This window comes from Staurois parvus, unplaced genomic scaffold (assembly GCF_062004578.1).
Source record: "Staurois parvus isolate SC_StPar_1 unplaced genomic scaffold, SC_StPar_1.0 ptg000299l, whole genome shotgun sequence".
NCBI lineage: Eukaryota > Metazoa > Chordata > Amphibia > Anura > Ranidae > Staurois > Staurois parvus.
Window position 1 is genome coordinate 4,820,521 of NW_028318095.1, and position 20,555 is coordinate 4,841,075.

A 20,555-nucleotide genomic window follows, 5' to 3' on the forward strand; every position below is an offset into this window, starting at 1 on the left:
TGTAAAAAAGTTGCTTTAGATTTAAAGTGTGCCAGTCTATCTGCTGCCTGGAGCAGCCACTTTTATCAGTCTATCACGTTAGAACTCAAGATAAATGTACTGGTCAGCAGAGATTTATGGCGTTCGGTCCTAGCCTCAAAAACAATCTCAGGGAGTAATAACGGCATGCTGAAATACAAGAAAGCAGCTAGTGGTGGGGAAAAAAAATTAAACATTACAAAATATTTCAATCAAATACTTGATTAAAACTATATTTCATCCATAAAGTTACCTATTATAATATTTTATATTTTCATTTTATGATTAGAAAAAAATTATCACAAGCAATAATTTAAATAGTCAAAAAAACAGTTTTGGTAGGTCTTGCCTCCCTTCCTGAATAGTAAGCTTCTGACACTATTTTATTCTAAGGGAATGGAACATAATTAATTAGCTTAGCAGTTGTTTCTGTAGGCTTCCTTCTGGCTGGATAACCAGCCCCACAAAGCTGCTTTTCTTCGCAGGTGGCACAGCTGCCCCTTCACCAACAACAGCATGTACAATAAAATGGGGAAAAATTACCAAAATTGAAGCAGCTCTGCAGGACAACCAATCAGCGTCTGTTTTTCATTTTTAAAGCTTAAATGAATAATCTTAAGATAAAATCTGACTTTTGAAACAATACCCTAGGTGGCTTTGTGTGGTAGGATAGGTGAAACTATAAGCAATTATCAGCTATGTATTTAGTGCATTGCCTGAAGCTCCATTTTAAGCAGGAGTCAAGGAATAGTTGGTTCAATCTAAGGCTTCTCAGTGGCATTTGCTTAACCACTTGCCATCCACCCTATAGCAGAAGTACTGCTACAGGGTGGCACGGCTGCGTAATATCACGTATATATATGTGATTTGCATTTCCGGGAAGGGAGAAGAGTGCCGCCCTACCCACGTCACTAATGGTGGCTGGGGATGTCAATTACCGGGTCCCAGCCGGCGATTCCTGGCTGGCACTCCGTGATTGTCGGCAAAGCTTACAGGAGAGAGACCTGTGTGTAAACAACACAGGTCTCTCTCCTGTCAGCATGGACATGCTGCTTTGTATGTCACAGCAGAGATACAAAGCAGCAAGTCTCCAAAGTAAAACAGCACACAATGTAAAACACACAGTTAACCCTTTGATCGACTCAGAAGTTAACCCCTTCTTTCCAAGCGTCATTTGCACACTGTTAGTGCTTTTTATTAGCACTGATCACTGTATTAGTGCCACTGGGCATATCAGTGGCAGTTAGTCACACCCAGTGTCAGAATGCCTGCCGCAGTCCCGCTATAAGTCGCTGATCGCCACAATTACTAAAATAAAAAAAGTAAAAATAAAAATTTCAGTATATACCGCCATTTGTAGATGCTATAACTTTCACGTAAACCAATGTCTTTGCTAAAAAAAAAAAAACCTCAATAATATACACTTATTGAGATTTTTTTAGCAAAGACATGTAGCAGAAAACATTTTGGCCTAAACTTATGAAGAAATTAGATTTTTAAAATTTTTTTTTTATTGGATATAATTTATAGCAAAATGTCAAAAATATTGTTTTTTTTTTCAAAATTGTCAGTCTTTTTTTTTTTTATAGCGCAAAAAATAAAAACCGCAGAAGTGATCAAATACCACCGAAAGAAAGCTCTATTTGTGGGAAAAAAATACATAAATTTTATTTATGTATAGCGTTGCATGACCACACAATTGTTACTTAAAGTAACGCAGCGCCGTTTCACAAAAAATGGCCTGATCAGGAAGGGTGGTTAATTAAACAGTATCTTTAAGGAGGCAGTTCTGTATAATAATAATCTTTCAAACTGTAAGAGAAACTGAAGCACCCAGGTGCAAGCAAGAACTGTGCCAGCACACTGCCCCCCCTAAAATGCATCTCATTGGAGTAACTGAGACAACAATAGTGTTTTCTACATAACAAAAATGTAATCTGGGTAAATAAAGCCCATGTGGTCCTGTAGGCCACAGTTTACCCCAACTCACTTTGTAACTGGATAAGTTGCTAACTCTCTAAAGAAGGAAAATGAAAAGCACACAAACCTGACTGTAAAATAAGAAGAGGAGTTAGAGGATCCAGTTAATAAATTAAGATGAAGTCACTGCAGTTTCAGGTACAGCCATTAAGCACAAAGTCCTATGGAGAGCTAATGCTGTATCATAAGCTTCCTTTTAATGCCCAATTTTATGACAATTTTATTTCTATCCCTAGCTTTTCTAAGTTAATTATTATAGACATTTCTCATTTACAGTAAGTGTCTTTTTTCACACACATTTTGATGTCAGCCAGTGCTTTTTAATTCTGCTTTTCAACCAGCCTTTGTGATTCATTTTAAACAGCATAGTACAATTTTAGAGGTTTGATATCCAGAAACCATTTTTACTGCTCTAATGTCAGAGGGAAAAATAGTAATTTTTTTAACTCACTGTAATGTTATTTTTGTAGTCCACTGAGTGACACAGGAAGGCCTTCATTATTGGGTTAAACTACCACCTACAGGCAGAGTGGACACTGGCAAGCCAAAAAGCATGTCCACCAGGATAACTTCTTCTGATACCAGCATGCCTCAGTTTTGGAGCAAAGCAGTACAAAAAGCATAATCATAAAGCACAGAGGGGTGGGAACTGTGTCTTTCAGTGGACTCATCTCCCTCAGTTAGTGACTTTTGTGTCATTTGACCCTCCCTTTTAGATTGTAAGCTCTAAAAAGCAGGGCCCTCTGATTCCTCTTGTATTTAATTGTATTGTAACTGTATTGTCTACCTTCATTATTTAAAGTACTGTGGAAGCTGTTGATACTATGTAAATCCTGTATAATAAATATTTCAATAACAATAGACTCCAAGAAAGGAATTTTTGACATTAAAAAAAGCCTATTTTCTTTCCCATCCATTAAGGAACATCTTTCACATTCGGGACCTCAAAAAGCAGTCCAACTAAGGGGTAGTAAATACAGCAAAATCACTCTAACAAGCTCATGAAAAAAAACAGAGGACTGGGCACTGCCTGCCCACCTCAATGACCTTATGTCCAAAGCTGGTATCAGAAGTCGACCTTGTAGAACTTAAAGAAAACGTTAGCAGAAAACCAAGTGGCAGTCTTGCAAATCGGGTAAATGTTTGCTGCATGCCAAAAAGCCCAAGAATTGCCCACAAATTTAGAGTGTACCTTGGATGCACTCTTTGTGGTGGAACCCAGTCCTTGAGACCATAAGGTTAGATGATGGTTTGCTTAAGCCACCTAGACACAGTGGAACGAGAAGTTGATACACCCATACAGAGTCCATCCAGCATTATAAAAAATGGTTCAGCTTTTCTAAAGGAAGCAGTGGCTGAGAAGTTTTAACAGCAGAAACAACATCCAGGCAACAAAAGGGAAATTTTCTTGTGGTGAACTGGAGTTAGACAGAGGGACAGAAAAACAATGTCCTGGTAGAGATGAAAGGCAGAAACTACCTTAGGCAAGAAGTAAGTCCTGAGCCTCAATATCACCTTATTTCTATGCTAAATCAGAAATGTTTCTATGCAAGACAGAGTAGCCAGTTCAAAAATTTCCCTTGCAAAGTTAATCCGGATGATCTCATATAACATGCACTAGAATTACCAAGTGAGCAAACCACATTTATCTGGGCTACTCCACAGCAATGAGAATAACCTAAATCCCTTCCATCCCAATCCTGCAAAGCAGGGGAGAAAGTAGCTTCAGGGAAGGAAAGACATGGATCAGAGATGTAGTGATTCCACAAAGTCACCAAAACATTTTCTGCTTCCATTAGAGGATCACTGCACCTGGAGCGAAGCCAGTCTAGTTTGCTGATGAACCTGGAGGCTAGAGGTCCACATCCAGCCTCCCTAACGTGCAGTACAGGACCTAGACATAAGTATAGAGACCAGGTGCCATCAGCTAAGGAAGTCTGCCTGACAACTGTATCCTTGGGATTTACACTGCAGACAAGGGAGGAATGTGCAGTTCTGCCTAGGACAGGATCTGATCTACCTCTTATTTCATGGCAGGACTACAGCAACTCAGAAACTGACAGAGTCTCAGAGGCTGATGGTTCAGAGGTCACCAAGGCTGAAAGTAAATATCATACAAACTCTGCAGGAGGTGTGGGAGCATTCTGAAGTCAGAGCAAGCTGGTATCTGTGTGATTTGGGCCATAAAGTCTTTCATGACTGAAGCAAAACCGTCAGCAGAAAGACAAAGAAAGCTACCACATCACAGAAAAATCTTTAAAGAAAAAAAATTAGTCTTTCAGACAGCAACGCTGAAGACAAGACATTCATTCTCCTAGGATACTATCCAAAAACTGAGGCATGCGGGTAGTAGGAGGGATTATCCTGGCCTAGCCTGCAATTTATTTTATTTGTCTGTGTTCAATCACCTTGTAGGTGACAGTATAGCCTGAAGGTGCAAAACATCCCATATCCTTTAATGGACAAGGAAAAAAGAAAATATTTGCTTCTATTCTTTAAAAAGGTCATACTTCTGGGATATGAGATCCAACATATGATAAAAAGTTTTTAAAATGTATTCTCTTACTTCTATACAAAAGACAATGTTAAGGATGTACTGTATAAATAGTACAAAAAGTCAGAAAAAAGTAAATAAGACAAGGTTATGTAGCTACCCTGTAAAGGATACTTAGTGTGGAATAAATTAATTCAGTATGGATTCCTAATTTCTGAAACTGATTTTAGTGTTCTCTTCAGCACACATTTCATACATTAAACCCTATGTGACAATATGCAGAAAAAGTTAGTTGTAATATTGTGCAAATGCTTCAGCTATTGTAATGTTCATAACCTGTTCTAAGCGAAAGGTCCCAAATTACTTTAGAATCTGAATAAGTCAGAAAATTCCACAGTGGGTCAATTCGATAAGGCACCCTTATTCTAATGTGCAACAACCAAAACAACGCACTCTGCTACAATCAGACCAGTACAAGGTGAATTCTGATAGGATGCCTCGCATTACTGCACTAAATAAAGTTTTTTTTTCTTTACAAAGCTAAAGTTAAATGCCATATTTGTATGTTCTGCTTAACCGCCTTCTGCCCGCCCACCATATAAGGAAATGATGAGCGCAAGGTGGTTATCTCGTTCTGGGAGGACGTCATGTGACATCCTCCCACTCTAACCAGGGGCGCGCAGTGCGGTGATCGGTGGTGCGCTGTGTCCCTGGGACACAGCGGATTACGGATCAACGGAAAGAGCCGAAGACGTCGGTTCTGTCATGTGATCAGCTGTGGTCAATCACAGCTGATCGTATGTAGATAAGGAAATGCCGGTTATCGGCACTTCTCTCCTCACAAGCTGTCATGCTGACAGCTCGTGAGGAGAGAAGAGACGGTAATCGGCATTCCTTAGAGGGGACATGTATACTGATCATCAGGGCAATGATCAGTGTGCCCTGATGATCAGTGTAGCCCCAGCAGTGCCACCTGTCAGTGCCAATCAGTGCCACATCAATGCCACATATCAGTGCCTACCAGTGCACATAAATGCCACATATCAGTGCCCATCTGAGCTGCCTTTCAGTGCCACCTATCAGTGCCAGTCAGTACTACCTATCAATGCCAGTCAGTGCCGCCTATCAGTGCTGCCAATCAGTGCCATATATGAGTGCTGCCTTTCAGTGCCCATCACTGATGCTTGTCAATGCCTATCAGTGCCTCCCCATCAGTGCCCATCACTGCAGCCTCATTAACGCACATAAGTGAGGAGAAAAATCACTTATTTACAAAATTTTATAACCGAAACTAAGAAAAAACTTTTTTTCAAAATTTCCAGTTGTTTTTGGTTTGTTTAGCAAAAAATAAAAAACCCAGAGGTTATTAAATACCACCAAAAGAAATCTCTATCTGTCTAAAAAAAAAATATACAAATTTCATATGGGTACAGTGTTGCATGACCGCGTAATTGTCATTCAAAGTGCAACATTGCTGAAAGCTGAAAATTGGCCTGGGTAGGAAGGGGGTATAAGTGCCCTGTAGGCAAGTGGTTAAAATACTGAATATCATAATAAAAGATGGAGTCATAATAAAAGATGGAGTATCTTTGTATCCATATTAACAAATGTGCACATCAGGAGAACACCAAGGCAGATCACTTTGCTGGGTTATGATACAGCTATTTGCCAAGCTTGTATTTGCACATTGATTTCTAATGCAAATGTAAAATAGTTGAGATAACTAATTTCTGTCCTGCAGGGCAAGCATGTCATTACACTGAAATGCAATTCTGGCTCCGAAAATCAGCTGTGCACACTTTCTAAAGAGTTCAACTAATCAAGGTAGTTTTCAGCAACTGTAATTTGCCTGGGACTTAAAATGATGCAGTATAAAACCCACAAGGTAAAAGTGGCAATTAAAAAAAAAAATTAAAACAACAGAATGGTTAACAGTATTGAAAGGAACACCAACGGATTTAATTTATTTCCAAAAATCCTCCATTGATGTTGTCAGAAGTGTGGATTTCAGTATTTAGCAAAGTTTGGCTTAAAAGCAAAATGAAGCTACACCATTGGATGGGAACAGCTTGCTAACTCAACTATGCAGTAGCTAATGTTTCAGTATATCTCCTCCCCTTTCTTAATGTATGCTTCCTGCTCTCTTGGAAGAAAAAAGGGGCAAGATAAAAACCTGAAAGAAAGAACATGGTTTGTGACCCTTAGTAACCACGGACAACTAAATATGTTATAATTTTCACATTTGAAGAACAGACCAAAATCTGGTTGTCATTTGGATCAAATCTACTGGGCTCTTCTTAGCTTCTATCATCAACTAGTACTAGTGTACACTATAAGAATGCATCTTCTGTATTGCTTTCAGTGTCCTTTGTATAAGAACAATGGATAAAACATCTGGTATGCCTGTATGCAGCATTTTCACTAGTTACAAAGTGCCACTTAACTCAATATGTGGTAAGTCCTAAGTGAAAAAAAAAAAAAAAAAAAAAAACTTTGGGAAAAAACTTTTGCATTTGGTAAATAGAATAAAAAACAATCTACAAAGATCAGAAATAAAGGTGATTACAGGAATAAGATCACAGCCCACTTCAACTGGTAAATGATCTCAAGTTGCCAGGCAGCTTTAGATATTCCCACCCAACAGATCTCTATGGAAAACATGGTCACATAGTTTAGAAAACCTTCCCATCACTATAGTTTTTCCCTGGCTTCTTTTGCATTGCTTCTGAGCTTTTCATTTGTTTATCTTCAGTTAGCTTCTGACAGTATACTTTGCCTCACATATGTTATGTACATCCCTCTGATATGTCCCGTCTGCGCTGCGGGGGTTTTACCTGACTTTACGTCTTAGGCACAAAATGGTATAGCTGTTCTTTTGTTTAAACTCTAATAAAACCATTGAAACAGAAGATGCCCTTCAACTTCACTCCCCTCTTTCCTCCTCAAAAAGAACATTGCAATTCTGTTTGTCAAAAACAGTGCACACATTTCTAACGGTTCTTTGATAATGTAAGAAGCTATAAAAGGACATTATATATATATATATATGTATATATTGTGACAGGATGAACGGCGAGGTGATAGAGGGACGCTATGTGTCACCTCGCATATGCTCATACCTGACAGTTTAGGTGGAGTCCACTCCGGGTTTTCGGGGCCACAGTTAAGCAGGTGGGTCCGGACCAGAGTTTGGGCTCCACTGATGACCACCAAAAGGTGGTATAAAAAGGGCAGGGCTGGAGCAAGGAGTCGCTCGTGGCCTGGGACTCAGAGAGGTATTCTGAGAGAGCTGTGTGTGTACTATACCTACAAGAAAAGGTTTGCGTTTGTTTTGTTTTTGGTGACAGGGAGAAGCCCTTCACCTCTGAGAGAGGAACATCTTCTGTTTAGTTAGTGCCTGGATGGCAAGGGTTTATTTTGATGTTTTGTTTATTTTGATATTTTCTGCAAACCTTTTTAAATAAAAACTGACAACCAGTCAGATTTTGACGAAAGCCTGCTGTGCGGTCTACCTTTTTCCCAGGGAAGGAGATCCCCCACCTGAGCTATCCCCACAATATATATATATATATATATATATATATATATATATATATATATATATATATATATATATATATACCCACACACACATATACATACACACAGTTAGGTCTATATATATTTGGACACAAGCACAATTTTAGTTTTTTTCAGGTATTTACCAAAACATATTCAAGCTGTAGGTGTGACGGGCGCGGCGTCAGACCCCCAGCCCTTCTCACCAACTCTTGACCGAAGGACTAGCCAATCTAAAACCGCGCTGTCATGTGCGTAACAATACCACGCTCAGCTGCACCCTGCACAAAGATTTTCCAGCTAATGGACCACAATCTATTTACCGCAGCCTGAGAGCAAATGTTACTGGGTCAGGTTAATTACGCAATTAACCCTTCACACTGTCACCACCACCTTTTTGTACAGAGTAGGAGGAAACTCGCCAATCTTAGCAGTAACACTATAAGCATCTGTATACACACTGTCACTGCAGGCAGATGTATGCAGAAGTTTAAAACACACAGTAGCGCTCTTTAGAGATAGGGATTCTTAGTTTGCATTAAAGAGCTTAAGAAACAGTTCAACACTTTTCAGAAAATAAGATTTATTACTAAAAAGGTCAAGAGGGTGCAATAAAAATATTTACAGATAAAGATGTAGCCTATATATATATATATATATATATATATATACACATATACACACACACACACACACACATACAGAGAGCAATACCACAACAGAGAGATAACAGAAAGAAGTTTAGAGAGGTAGAATACTTGCCGTCTGCCTTGGTTTAAGCAGATCAAGGTCCTGAACAAAAGGTTACCGTTCTCCCAAGTTGGTTCCTGATGTTAAAAAGGGAGAATTCTTCATCTTACTTCTCCAAGCATAACAGCCTTTTTCTAGGAACCCAGCAGGGTGTCTCCTTAAAGCAGAGAACCAATCGCTTCATTTGGGGAGGGGTGTTTAGGCAGGGAACTCAGGCTATGACCAAATCCCTCCCAAGTTATACCATGGTCAATAAACTTCCATGGGTACATGTAGCATCCTATCCACGGGTAGGATAATATGCAGAATCATCTGCTGAACGTTCAGATATTAGATATGACATATCTACCTTTGACGGTTAAAGAGATATCGCTTTCTGCTCTTGGGTACGTAATCTAGGGGTGTAAGATATCAGGCGACTCACATTAAACTGAGCTATCAAAATATATGCTTGTTCGATTGTATGTATTCCCTATTTTAAGTTATGAAAAGTGGGTTTTAAATGGGATGTATGTTTTACGGTTATTCTGGAATGTTTTTCATGACCAGTGAAGGACTGGTTTATAGCTTTACGATCATCTCAGATCGAGAAGCTAACAGACACCCGGGCACCAGCTAATTGGGATTACAACCATGAAGTGTATCCAGCTGTGCCTGATGCCCTTGTGAACCCAACACACACACACAACATTCCTGAGGGAGGGGAATTGGAGGGAGAGAGAATGATACAAGATGGGGAATCTTGAGCAAGATGGATGACCGTGTCCATATCCGTACGTACAATTGCTACAGCAGGTACTGCATATAATGGGTATGGGCTGAAAGTGCACTCTCAGGTTTAATTTGAGGGTATGTACATCCAAATTGGAGGAAAGGTTTAGGAATTACAGCTCTTAAGAAAAGCCCCCCCCCCTTTTTTTAAGGGACCAAAAGTAATTGGACAATTGAATCAAAACCTATTTCATGGCCAGGTGTGGGCTACTCCATTATTTCCTCATCAATTAAGCAGGTAAAATATCTGGAGTTGATTCTAAGTGTGGTATTTGCATTTGGAATCTATTGCTATGAACCTACCTCATGCCTTTAAAGGAGATGTCCATGCAAGTGAAACAGGCCATTGTATGGCTTCAAAAAAACAAAACAAATCCATCAGAGAGATGGGCAGCAAACATTAGGAGAGGCCAAATCAACAGTTTGGTACATTCTGAGGAAAGAAGAATGCACTGGTGAGCTCAGCAACATAAAAAGGCATGGACGTCCACAGAAGACAACAGTGGTCAATGATCACAGGATCCTCTCTATGGTAAAGAAAAATCCATTGACAACATCCAGACAAGTGAAGGACACTCTCCAGGAGGTGGGCGTATCATTACCTACAATCAAGAGAAGACTTCACGAGAGCAAATACAGAAGGATCACCACAAGGTGCAAACCATTCATAAGCCTGAAGAATAGAAAAGCCAGATTAGACTTTGCCAAAAAACATCTAAAAAAAGCCAGACCAGTTCTGGAAACGCATTCTTTGGATGGATGAAACTAAGATTAATCTGTACCAGAATGACAGGAAGAAAAAGTGTGGAGAAGGCTTAGAACAGCTCAGGATCCAAAGCACACAACAACATCTGTAAAACATGGTGGAGGCAGTGTGATGGCATGGGCATGCATGACTTCCAGTGGCACTGGGTCATTGGTGTTTATTGATGATGTGACAGAAGACAGAAGCAGCCAGATGACTTCTGCAGTGTTTAGAGTTATACTGTCAGCCCAGATTAGGCCAAATGCAGCAAAGTTGATTGGATGGCACTTCACAGTACAGATGGACAATGATCCAAAACACACTGCAAAAGCAACCCAAGAGCTTTTGAAGGAAAAGAAGTGGAATATTCTGCAATGGCCGAGTCAATCACCTGTTCTCAACTGAGCATGCATTTCACTTGCTGAAGGCAAAACTAAAGGCGGAAAGACCCACAAACAAAGAACAACAGGCAGTCATTGCCAGTAAAGGATTCTCAACAAAATATTAAAAATGAACATTTTATTTATGATTATATTCAGTTGTCCAAATAATTTTGGTCCCTTGAAAAAGGGGGGAAGGCTACTCTTAAGAGCTGTAATTCCCAAATCCTTCCTTCAATTTGGATGTACATACCCTTAAATTAAACCTGAGAGTGTGCACTCTCAGCCCATATCCATTGTATAACTATAGCTTGAATATATTTTGGTGAATACCTGCTAAAAACGAATATTGTTCTATATAAACTTAATCAAAATAAACTTCCATCATGTGTCTATGTTGTATGATCTGTTAGGTAAATAGGAACTTAAAGAGGTTCTAAAGGCTCAAGGTTTTTTTACCTTCATGCAGTCTATGTATGAAAGTAAAAAACCTTCTGTGTGCAGCAGCCTCCTCTAATACTCACCTAAGCCCCCTCTCGATCCAACGGTGTGCACTGGAGTTTCAGCTATCCCAGGACTCCCTGTCCTCACTGGCTGAGACAGCAGCGGGAGCCATTGGCTCTTGCTGCTATCAATCACAGCCAGTGAGCCAATGAGAAGACAGAGGGGGCAGGGTCGTGCCACAGCTCTGTATGTGAATGGACACACGGAACAGCGGGTGCCCCCATAGCAAGCTGCTTGCTGTGGGGGCACCCGAGAGGAGGGAGGGGCCAGGAGCGCCAGCAGGGGACTGGAGAAGAGCAGGATCTGGGAAACTCTATGCTCTCCCGCCAGGACTCCTGGATCCTCTCTTCTGCCAAGTGCCCCCAAAGCAAGTAGCTTGCTATTGGGGAACTGGCTCGCTCCTGAGCCTCTACTCTGTATGTCCATTCACACATGAATAGCGGCTCGTCCCCACTCCCCCCCTGCTCTCTTCTCACTGGCTGTGACTGACAGTAGCAGGAGCCAATGGCTACTGCTGCTGTCTCAACCAATGAGGAAGGAGAGACCTGGGAAAGTTGAGGCTCTCATGCACATCACTGGATCAAGATGAGGCTTAGGTAAGTTTTAGAGGGGCTGGGGGGGGTGCTTCATACAGAAGGTTTTTTACTTCATGCACAGGAGGCATGAAGGTAAAAAAAAACCTGGAGCCTTTACAATCACAAGAGAAGGGAGCTCTGTGCACAGACTTAGGATTTTTTTTCATCATTTTGATATACACTATACTGCCAAAAGTATTGGGATGGCTGCCTTTACACGCACATGAACTTTACTAGCATCCCAGTCTTAGTCCGTAGGGTTCAGTATTGAGTTGGCCCACCCTTTGCAGCGATAAAAGCTTTAACTCTTCTGGGAAGGCTGTCCACAAGGTTTAGGAGTGTGTTTATGGGAATGTTTAGCTATTCTTCCAGAAGCACATTTGTGAGGTCAGGCACTGACATTGGACGAGAAGGCCTGGCTTGCAGTCTCTGCTCTAATTCATCCCAAAGGTGTTCTATTTGGTTGAGGTCAGGACTCTGTGCAGACCAGTCAAGTTTCTCCACCCCAAATTCGCTCATCCATGTCTTTATGGACCTTGCTGTGTGCACAATCATGTTGGAACAGGAAGGGACCATCCTCAAACTGTTCCCACAAAGTTGGGAGCATGAAATTGTCCAAAATGTCTTTGTATGCTGATGCCTTAAGAGTTCCCTTCACTGGAACTAAGGGGCGAAGCCAAACCCTGAAAAACAACCCCACACCATAATCCCCCCTCCACCAAACTTTACACTTTGCACAATGCAATCAGGCAAGCATCGTTCTCCTGGCAACTGCCAAACCCAGACACGTCCATCGGATTGCCAGACAGAGAAGTGTGATTCTTCATTCCAGAGAACATGCCTCCACTGCTCTAGAGTCCAGTGGCAGCTTGCTTTACACCACTGCGCTTGGCAATGTAAGTATTGAATGCAGCTGCTCAGCCATAGAAACCTATTCCATGAAGCTTTCTATGCACTGTTGTTGTACTAATCTGAAGGCCACATGAAGCTTAGAGGTCTTAGCTACTGACGCTGCAGACAGTTGGCGATTTCTGCGCATTGTGCGCTTCAGCATGCACAGACACTGCTCTGTCATTTTACGTGGCCTACCACTTCGAGTTGCTGCCATTTCCAGTTGCTTCCACTTTGCAATAATACCACTAACAGTTGATCGTGGAATATTTAGTATCAAGGAAATTTCACGATGGAGTTATTGCACTGGTGGCAACCTATCACAGTACCACTCTTGAATTCATTGAGCTCGAGAGCAAACATTCTTTCACAAATGTTTTCCAAAGCAGTCTGCATGCCTAGGTACTTGATTTGATACACCTGTGGCCATGGAGGTGATTGGAACACCCGAATCCAATTATTTGGAAGGGTTTTCCAATACGTTTGGCAATATAGTGTATATTCAGTTATGTGTATTTGGTTTGATACACATACTTTTACGTTTCTAACCTGAACAACTCAGATTCTTTCCTTTATCCTTGTGATCAAGCCATTCATGTGAAAACACACTAAGGAGGTAGTGGTTTATTGTGCATACACATATATATACATAAACACACACACACACATATACAGTGGGGATTGAAAGTTTGGGCACCCCAGCCAAAAAGTTGTATTAATGTGCATAAAGAAGCCAAGGAAAGATGGAAAAATCTCCAAAAGGCATCAAATTACAGATTAGACATTCTTATAATATGTCAACAAAAGTTAGATTTTATTTCCATCAATTACACTTTCAAAATAACAGAAAACAAAAAAATGGCGTCTGCAAAAGTTTGGGCACCCTGCAGAATTTATAGCATGCACTGCCCCCTTTGCCAAGCTGAGACCTGCCAGTGTCATGGATTGTTCTCAATCATCGTCTGGGAAGACCAGGTGATGTCAATCTCAAAGGTTTTAAATGCCCAGACTCATCTGACCTTGCCCTAACAATCAGCACCATGGGTTCTTCTAAGCAGTTGTCTAGAAAACTGAAACTGAAAATAGTTGACGCTCACAAAGCTAGAGAAGGCTATAAGAAGATAGCAAAGCGTTTTCAGATGTCAATATCCTCTGTTCGGAATGTAATTAAGAAATGGCAGTCATCAGGAACAGTGGAAGTTAAAGCAAGATCTGGAAGACCAAGAAAAATATCAGACAGAACAGCTCGCAGGATTGTGAGAAAAACAATTCAAAACCCACGTTTGACTGCACGATCCCTCCAGAAAGATCTGGCAGACACTGGAGTTGTGGTACACTATTCCACTATAAAGAGATACTTGTATAAATATGGTCTTCATGGAAGAGTCATCAGAAGAAAACCTCTTCTACGTCCTCACCACAAAAATCATCGTTTGAACTTTGCAAGTGAACATATAGACAAGCCTGATGCATTTTGGAAACAAGTTCTGTGGACCGATGAGGGTAAAATTGAACTTTTTGGCCGGAATGAGCAAAGGTACGTTTGGAGAAGAAGGGGCACAAAATTTAATGAAAAGAACCTCTGTCCAACTGTTAAGCATGGGGTTGGATCAATCATGCTTTGGGGTTGTGTTGCAGCCAGTGGCACAGGGAACATCTCACCAGTAGAAGGAAAAATGGATTCAATAAAATTTCAGCAAATTTTGGATGGTAAGTTGATGCCATCTGTGAAAAACCTGAAGTTAAAGAGAGGATGGCTTCTACAAATGGATAATGATCCTAAACACACCTCGAAATCCACGGGGGATTACATCAAGAGGCGTAAACTGAAGGTTTTGCCATGGCCTTCACAATCTCCTGACCTCAACATAATTGAAAATCCATGGATAGACCTTAAAAGAGCAGTGCGTGACAGACAACCCAGAAATCTCAAAGAACTGGAAGACTTTTGTAAGGAAGAATGGGCAAAGATACCTCAAACAAGAATTGAAAGACTCTTGGCTGGCTACAAAAAGCGTTTACAAGCTGTGATACTTGCCAAAGGGGGCAGTACAAGATATCAACTCTGCAGGGTGCCCAAACTTTTGCAGACGCCATTTTTTTGTTTTCTGTTATTTTGAAAGTGTAAATGATGGAAATAAAATTTAACTTTTGTTGACATATTATAAGAATGTCTAATCTGTAATTTGATGCCTTTTGGAGATTTTTCCATCTTTCCTTGGCTTCTTTATGCACATTAATACAAATTTTTAGCTGGGGTGCCCAAACTTTCGATCGCCACTGTACATACATACATATATATATATATATATATATATATATATATATATATATGTACACATGAAGCAGGCATCTTACCCGATCTTCCTCGCTGCATGCAAGTGATACGTCACTTCCGGCGGGGGATGCAAGGTGGATGCCACATTACAGAATACATTGTGCGGCCTGAACCTGACACGTTTCATCACCTGACTTTATAAAAAGGTTTCAGTTGATGGACTTAAGTCAAATGATATTATATTTGTGTATATTTACTGTGTTATATTGTGTGCCATATTTTCACTCGGCTAGTGTGTTTATATATATATATTTTATTCATCATTGTTTCATGAGGTGATTATTGCATTATTCACTATTAGGGCAGCTGCATGCTTACACATTTTATGCACTCATTTATTGACTTACGTGAGAGATTTATTATGCATTTTTTCAGGTGTTAGATGTTTTTTTCATATATTTTCACATCTTATTTGCGCAGTGAATATATGGTTTATATATTAATTTTTAAAACTCAGAGATTCTAGTTATTTTTTTTCTACCACTACAATGGCTTGCGTAATTGATGAGGTTTTAACTTGAGTCTGCAATCAACACTAATATTTTTAATTCAACCTACCTTTATCTTTGATCCATGTTGTATAAGTGGGGATTTATCTTCATTTGGAGGAATGTGTAATTCCCATTTTCCAAAATCCAACTTTCTATATGGATGTGAAAAGGGGTTCCAGTCATCTAGAATGCAATCAATTAATCAATTAAAAATCTCCAATTTATCTGTAGTAGACATATCAATTACTTGGTAATATCTGTTATAATGTGGGTATAATCCTTGATAAGGTAACAACCTCTCATTAAAATGGTACATTTTGCCAAAAATCCTTAAACACAGACTTGTTTGCAAACCAGCATGTTCATTAACCTACTGACTTCTTGGGACATCTGTGAGCCCTACTAATGGTGGCCATACATGCTTTGATTGTAATATGCAAACAATGTGCGATCTGATCAAAACTATCCAATCAGCAAAAAAAAGAACAGCCATAACTTTCCTTCCATTCGATTTAGACTTGATTTAGATCAGATTTAATCAAACTGAGTCAATCTGCAAGTGCAGAAATTTATCAATTATTTTGCATTTCCAGATACCTCGTTGATGAATGTGATTGACCAGATTATAAGATTGCATGATGGAAACAGAGATGTGACTGACAAGTATAATTGTATCTTCCAACTATCGATCAAAATCCACTTCCCCACGGGTTTGGCTATCATTCGAAAGGGTTATCAACTATTACTATACAGGATTTATATAGTGCCAACAGTTTGCACAGCACTTGACAACGTGAGGACAGACAGTACTATTACAATACAATTCAAAACAGTAGGAAACAGAGGGCCCTGCTCGTTAGAGCTTACAAACGTGAGGGCAGACAATACAATTACAATACAATTCAATACAGTTAGAAATAGAAGGCCTTGATCATTAGAGCCAACTATAGATTGATTATTCCTATGGAAAGCAAATTATTAGAAAAGAAATCGGTCCTTTATCAAAGCATGTATAGCCACCATAAAACTACTAGAAAATCTACTTTGATAAACAAACAAAACCTTAGGGAACAGACACAGCCCTTGATGACCTCAATTTTGAAGGAGCTACTTCCCCCTGTTGTCATACTGGCTTCAGAGCTTTTGGCCTAGTGCAAAAATGCAGCTGTTGATCCTTCCTGATCAGAGTTTTTAAGTGTACGTCCAGCCAAAACTTTTTTGTTTGTGAGCGAGCCAGGGTTATAATTGCTATGCAGGACTTCACTGACATTCAACAGACAGGAGGTGAGGGGAATCTCCAACAGCAATACAGAATTATTAGTAGAAAAGGAAAGGTTAGAACCCCTGTCAGATTTTTGCTGACAACTGTGTTGCAGATTTGTCCTTACTTCCTGCCTGGTGAAACCATAGTCACCATTCTAGTAAGTGAAGAGAAATCTCTTCAATTGTGCTCCAGAAAGCTGTAAAACTTTAATAGATGGTTTATCCTTTCTCACTATATCCAGAACCTTTAAAGATGTCTATAATGACAGTCCCCATACATCCCAAGGATGAGTGTCCTTTAAATTTAAACTTTAGTAACAAATCACAAACTCATATAGTTCACATATCAATCAACACAGTGACATTTCACCGGAGTCTTCATAACAGCTTTATTTGAAAGATATCACTACTTGGCATATGTTACAAGCAAGACTACTGCCAATCCAAAATTTTATGGCAGTGGGGACAATTTAGAAAACGGTACCTTATTGTATCCAAGTATGAGGTAACATACCGCACAAAAAGTTTGCTGGCATTCACTAAAATCGCATGAGTTATTTTATTAACTCATGTGGTACTTTAGTAGTGAAAACATGCAGTATTGTAATGAGTCATCAGCTGTCAGTGGGTTCCCTGCCTGCAGACCCCCATAACCACCAGCCAGGGTTGTGGGGAAAAGGCCCTTGTCCTCATCAACATGCACTTGCATGTCCCCCCCTTCCCTGACCTGCTGGGCTGCATGCTCGTATAAGGGTCAGGTATGGATTTTGGGGGGGACCCCATGCCATTTTTTTTTTCTTTTGGTATGGGGGTTCTGCTCAAAATCCATAGCAGACCTTAAGGACCTGGTAAGGATTGGGGGGAACACAACGCCCTTTTTTTCTTAATTTTTAATTGCAGGCAATCCTTTTTTTTTGCGACATTCAGCTGTAAGTAGGGAACCCCGCCTAATAGTTGATGACTCATTAGTTGTGAAGGACGCGGTGGCCACCCACTCCTTAACAATCATGACATGCCGGCGACCGCCTACTCCTTAACGACCAGTACATACCGCATGTTTCAACCACTACTTAATTACCACATGCATTTAATTATTTACTTCTTTCTGTGAATTTACTTTGTCTAGTTATGCAGTATTTACGAAGAATTTTTGCTATTTGTGGTAAATACCGCATACTAGCAATAGTGAATTGACATTTTTAGTATCGCATGCAATATGTGGTCACGTGACCGACAAAACGCATGCGATAACCTTTAGTGAATTGTCCCCAATATGCAGTGGGAGAGTGGGTTGCTATTTATTAAACAAACTTTGCACATGGGTGCAAGGTCCACTTTAAGCTTAGACAGTCAGCCATATGATCTCTGCTAAAAAGTGGGATTAGCAAACCTGAACAAACATTCTCCCATTCAGCAGAGGTCCCATGATTGGCGCAGGATGAATACTTGAGCAGAATTTGCAAGATCATGTTACAGATGTATTTGCAAAGTACATTCTAAATCTTAATCAAGTTATCTACCACAAAGTATTATAGATTATTAAGTGTTGGGAATTTAGTGTATGTATATTTTGAAATATAGAGTGCATTCATAAACTATTCAGACCCCCTTCACTTTCAGTTTTGTTATGTTGTAGCCTGATATTAAAGTTGTTTAAATTAATTTTTTTTCTCAATCTACACTCAGTACCCCATAATAAAAAATGAAAACAGAATTTTGGAAATATCTGTGAACCCATTTTTAGGATGGAACATGTAATATGTTCCCATAGCCGCAGCTATGTTGAAGCACCATTGCCAGCAATTACAGCCTCAAGCCAAACTTTGCATACCTGGACTTGGAGATTTTCTGTCATTCTTATTTGCAAATCTTCTCAAGCTCAGTCAGGTTGGATGGAGAACGTTGGTGGACATCCATTTTCAAGTCTCTCCAGAGATGTTCAATAGGAGTTCAAGTCACAGCTCTGGGTGGGCCAGGACATTCACAGAGTTGTCCCTAAGTCACTCCTGTGTTGTCTTATCTGTGTGCTTGGGATTATTGTTATGTTGGAAGGTGAACCTTCGGCTTAGTCTTTGGTCCTGAGCACTGTGGAACAGGTTTTCATTGAGGATATCTCTGTACTTTGCTCCTTTCAACTTTCCCTCAACCCTGACCAGTCTCCCAGTCCCTGCTGCTGAAAAACACCCCCACAGAATGATGCTGCCACCACTATGCTTCACTGTTGAGATGGTATTGGGCAAGTGATGAGCGGTTCCTAGTTTTCTCCAAAACATTTAGAATTGCGGCAAAACAGTTGATTTAATCAAACCAGAGAATCTTGTTCTTCATAGTCTGGGAGTTCTTCGGGTGCTTTTTTCCCAAACTCCATGTGGGCTTTCATGTGTTTTGCCAATGCGAGGCTTCAGTCCAGCACGCCAACATTCAGTGCAGCAGAAATGTTACTGTAGACTTCCCAAGATCTGCGCCTTGCAATAATCCTGTTTCTGAGCTCTGCAGTCATTTCCTTTGACCTCTTGACTTTTGCTATGATATAGTATGCATTGTCAGTTGTGAGGCCTTTTATAGAGAGGTGTGTGCTTTTCCAAGTCATGTACATCAATTTAATTTGCTACAGGTGAACTCCAATCAAGGTGTGGAAACATCTCAGCAGCAATCAAAAGAAAGTGAGGCACCTGAACTAAATTTCAAGTGTTGTTGCAAAGGGTCTAAATACTTATGCCAATGTGATATTTCAGTGTAGAAAATAATGAATTTAAACAACAGTGGTATCAGACTGTAACATGACAAAATGTAAAAAAGTGAAGGGGGGCCTGGAGAGAGAGAGAGAGAGAGAGAGAGAGAGAGAGAGAGAGAGAGAGAGAGAGAGAGAGAGAGAGTGTGCGTGTGCGCGTGCGTGTCAAATTTCAACCACAGCACTAACTGCTTGGAGTTTGCATGTTCTGCCTGTGTGGATTTCCTCCCACACTCCGAAAACACGTGGCAGGTTAATTGGCTCCTGTGTAAATTGGCCCTAATACAGTCAGATCCATAAATATTGAGACATCGACACAATTCTAACATTTGTGGCTCTATACACCACCACAATGGATTTGAAATGAAACAAACAAGATGTGCTTTAACTGCAGACTGTCAGCTTTAATTTGAGGGTATTTACATCCAAACCAGGGGAACGGTGTAGGAATTACAACAGTTTGCATATGTGCCTCTCATTTGTTAAGGGACCAAAAGTAATGGGACAATTGGCTTCTCAGCTGTTCCATGGCCAGGTGTGTGTTATTCCCTCATTATCCCAATTACAATGAGCAGATAAAAGGTCCAGAGTTCATTTCAAGTGTGCTATTTGCATTTGGAATCTGTTGCTGTCAACTCTCAAGATGAGATCCAAAGAGCTGTTACTATCAGTGAAGCAAGCCATCATTAGGCTGAAAAAACAAAAACAAACCCATCCGAGAGATAGCAAAAACATTAGGCGTGGCCAAAACAACTGTTTGGAACATTCTTAAAAAGAAGGAACGCACCAGTGAGCTCAGCAACACCAAAAGACCCGGAAGACCACAAAAAACAACTGTGGTGGATGACCGAAGAATTCTTTCCCTGGTGAAGAAAACACCCTTCACAACAGTTGGCCAGATCAAGAACACTCTCCAGGAGGTAGGTGTATGTGTGTCAAAGTCAACAATCAAGAGAAGACTTCACCAGAGTGAATACAGAGGGTTCACCACAAGATGGAAACCATTGGTGAGCCTCAAAAACAGGAAGGCCAGATTAGAGTTTGCCAAACGACATCTAAAAAAGCC

At 40.3% G+C, this 20,555-nt stretch overlaps 1 protein-coding gene across 5 annotated transcripts in view; it reads right to left on the minus strand.

Moving 5' to 3' along the window:
* The window catches only part of GBE1 (1,4-alpha-glucan branching enzyme 1), a 221,155-nt gene that overhangs the window by 141,895 nt on the left and 58,705 nt on the right, over positions 1-20,555 (minus strand). For all 5 annotated transcript variants that reach the window (XM_089682912.1, XM_089682913.1, XM_089682915.1 and 2 more), the window contains exon 4: positions 15,559-15,678. In XM_089682912.1, coding sequence (XP_089539038.1) covers positions 15,559-15,678 — 120 coding nt within the window. The remainder of the gene's footprint in view (positions 1-15,558; positions 15,679-20,555) is intronic.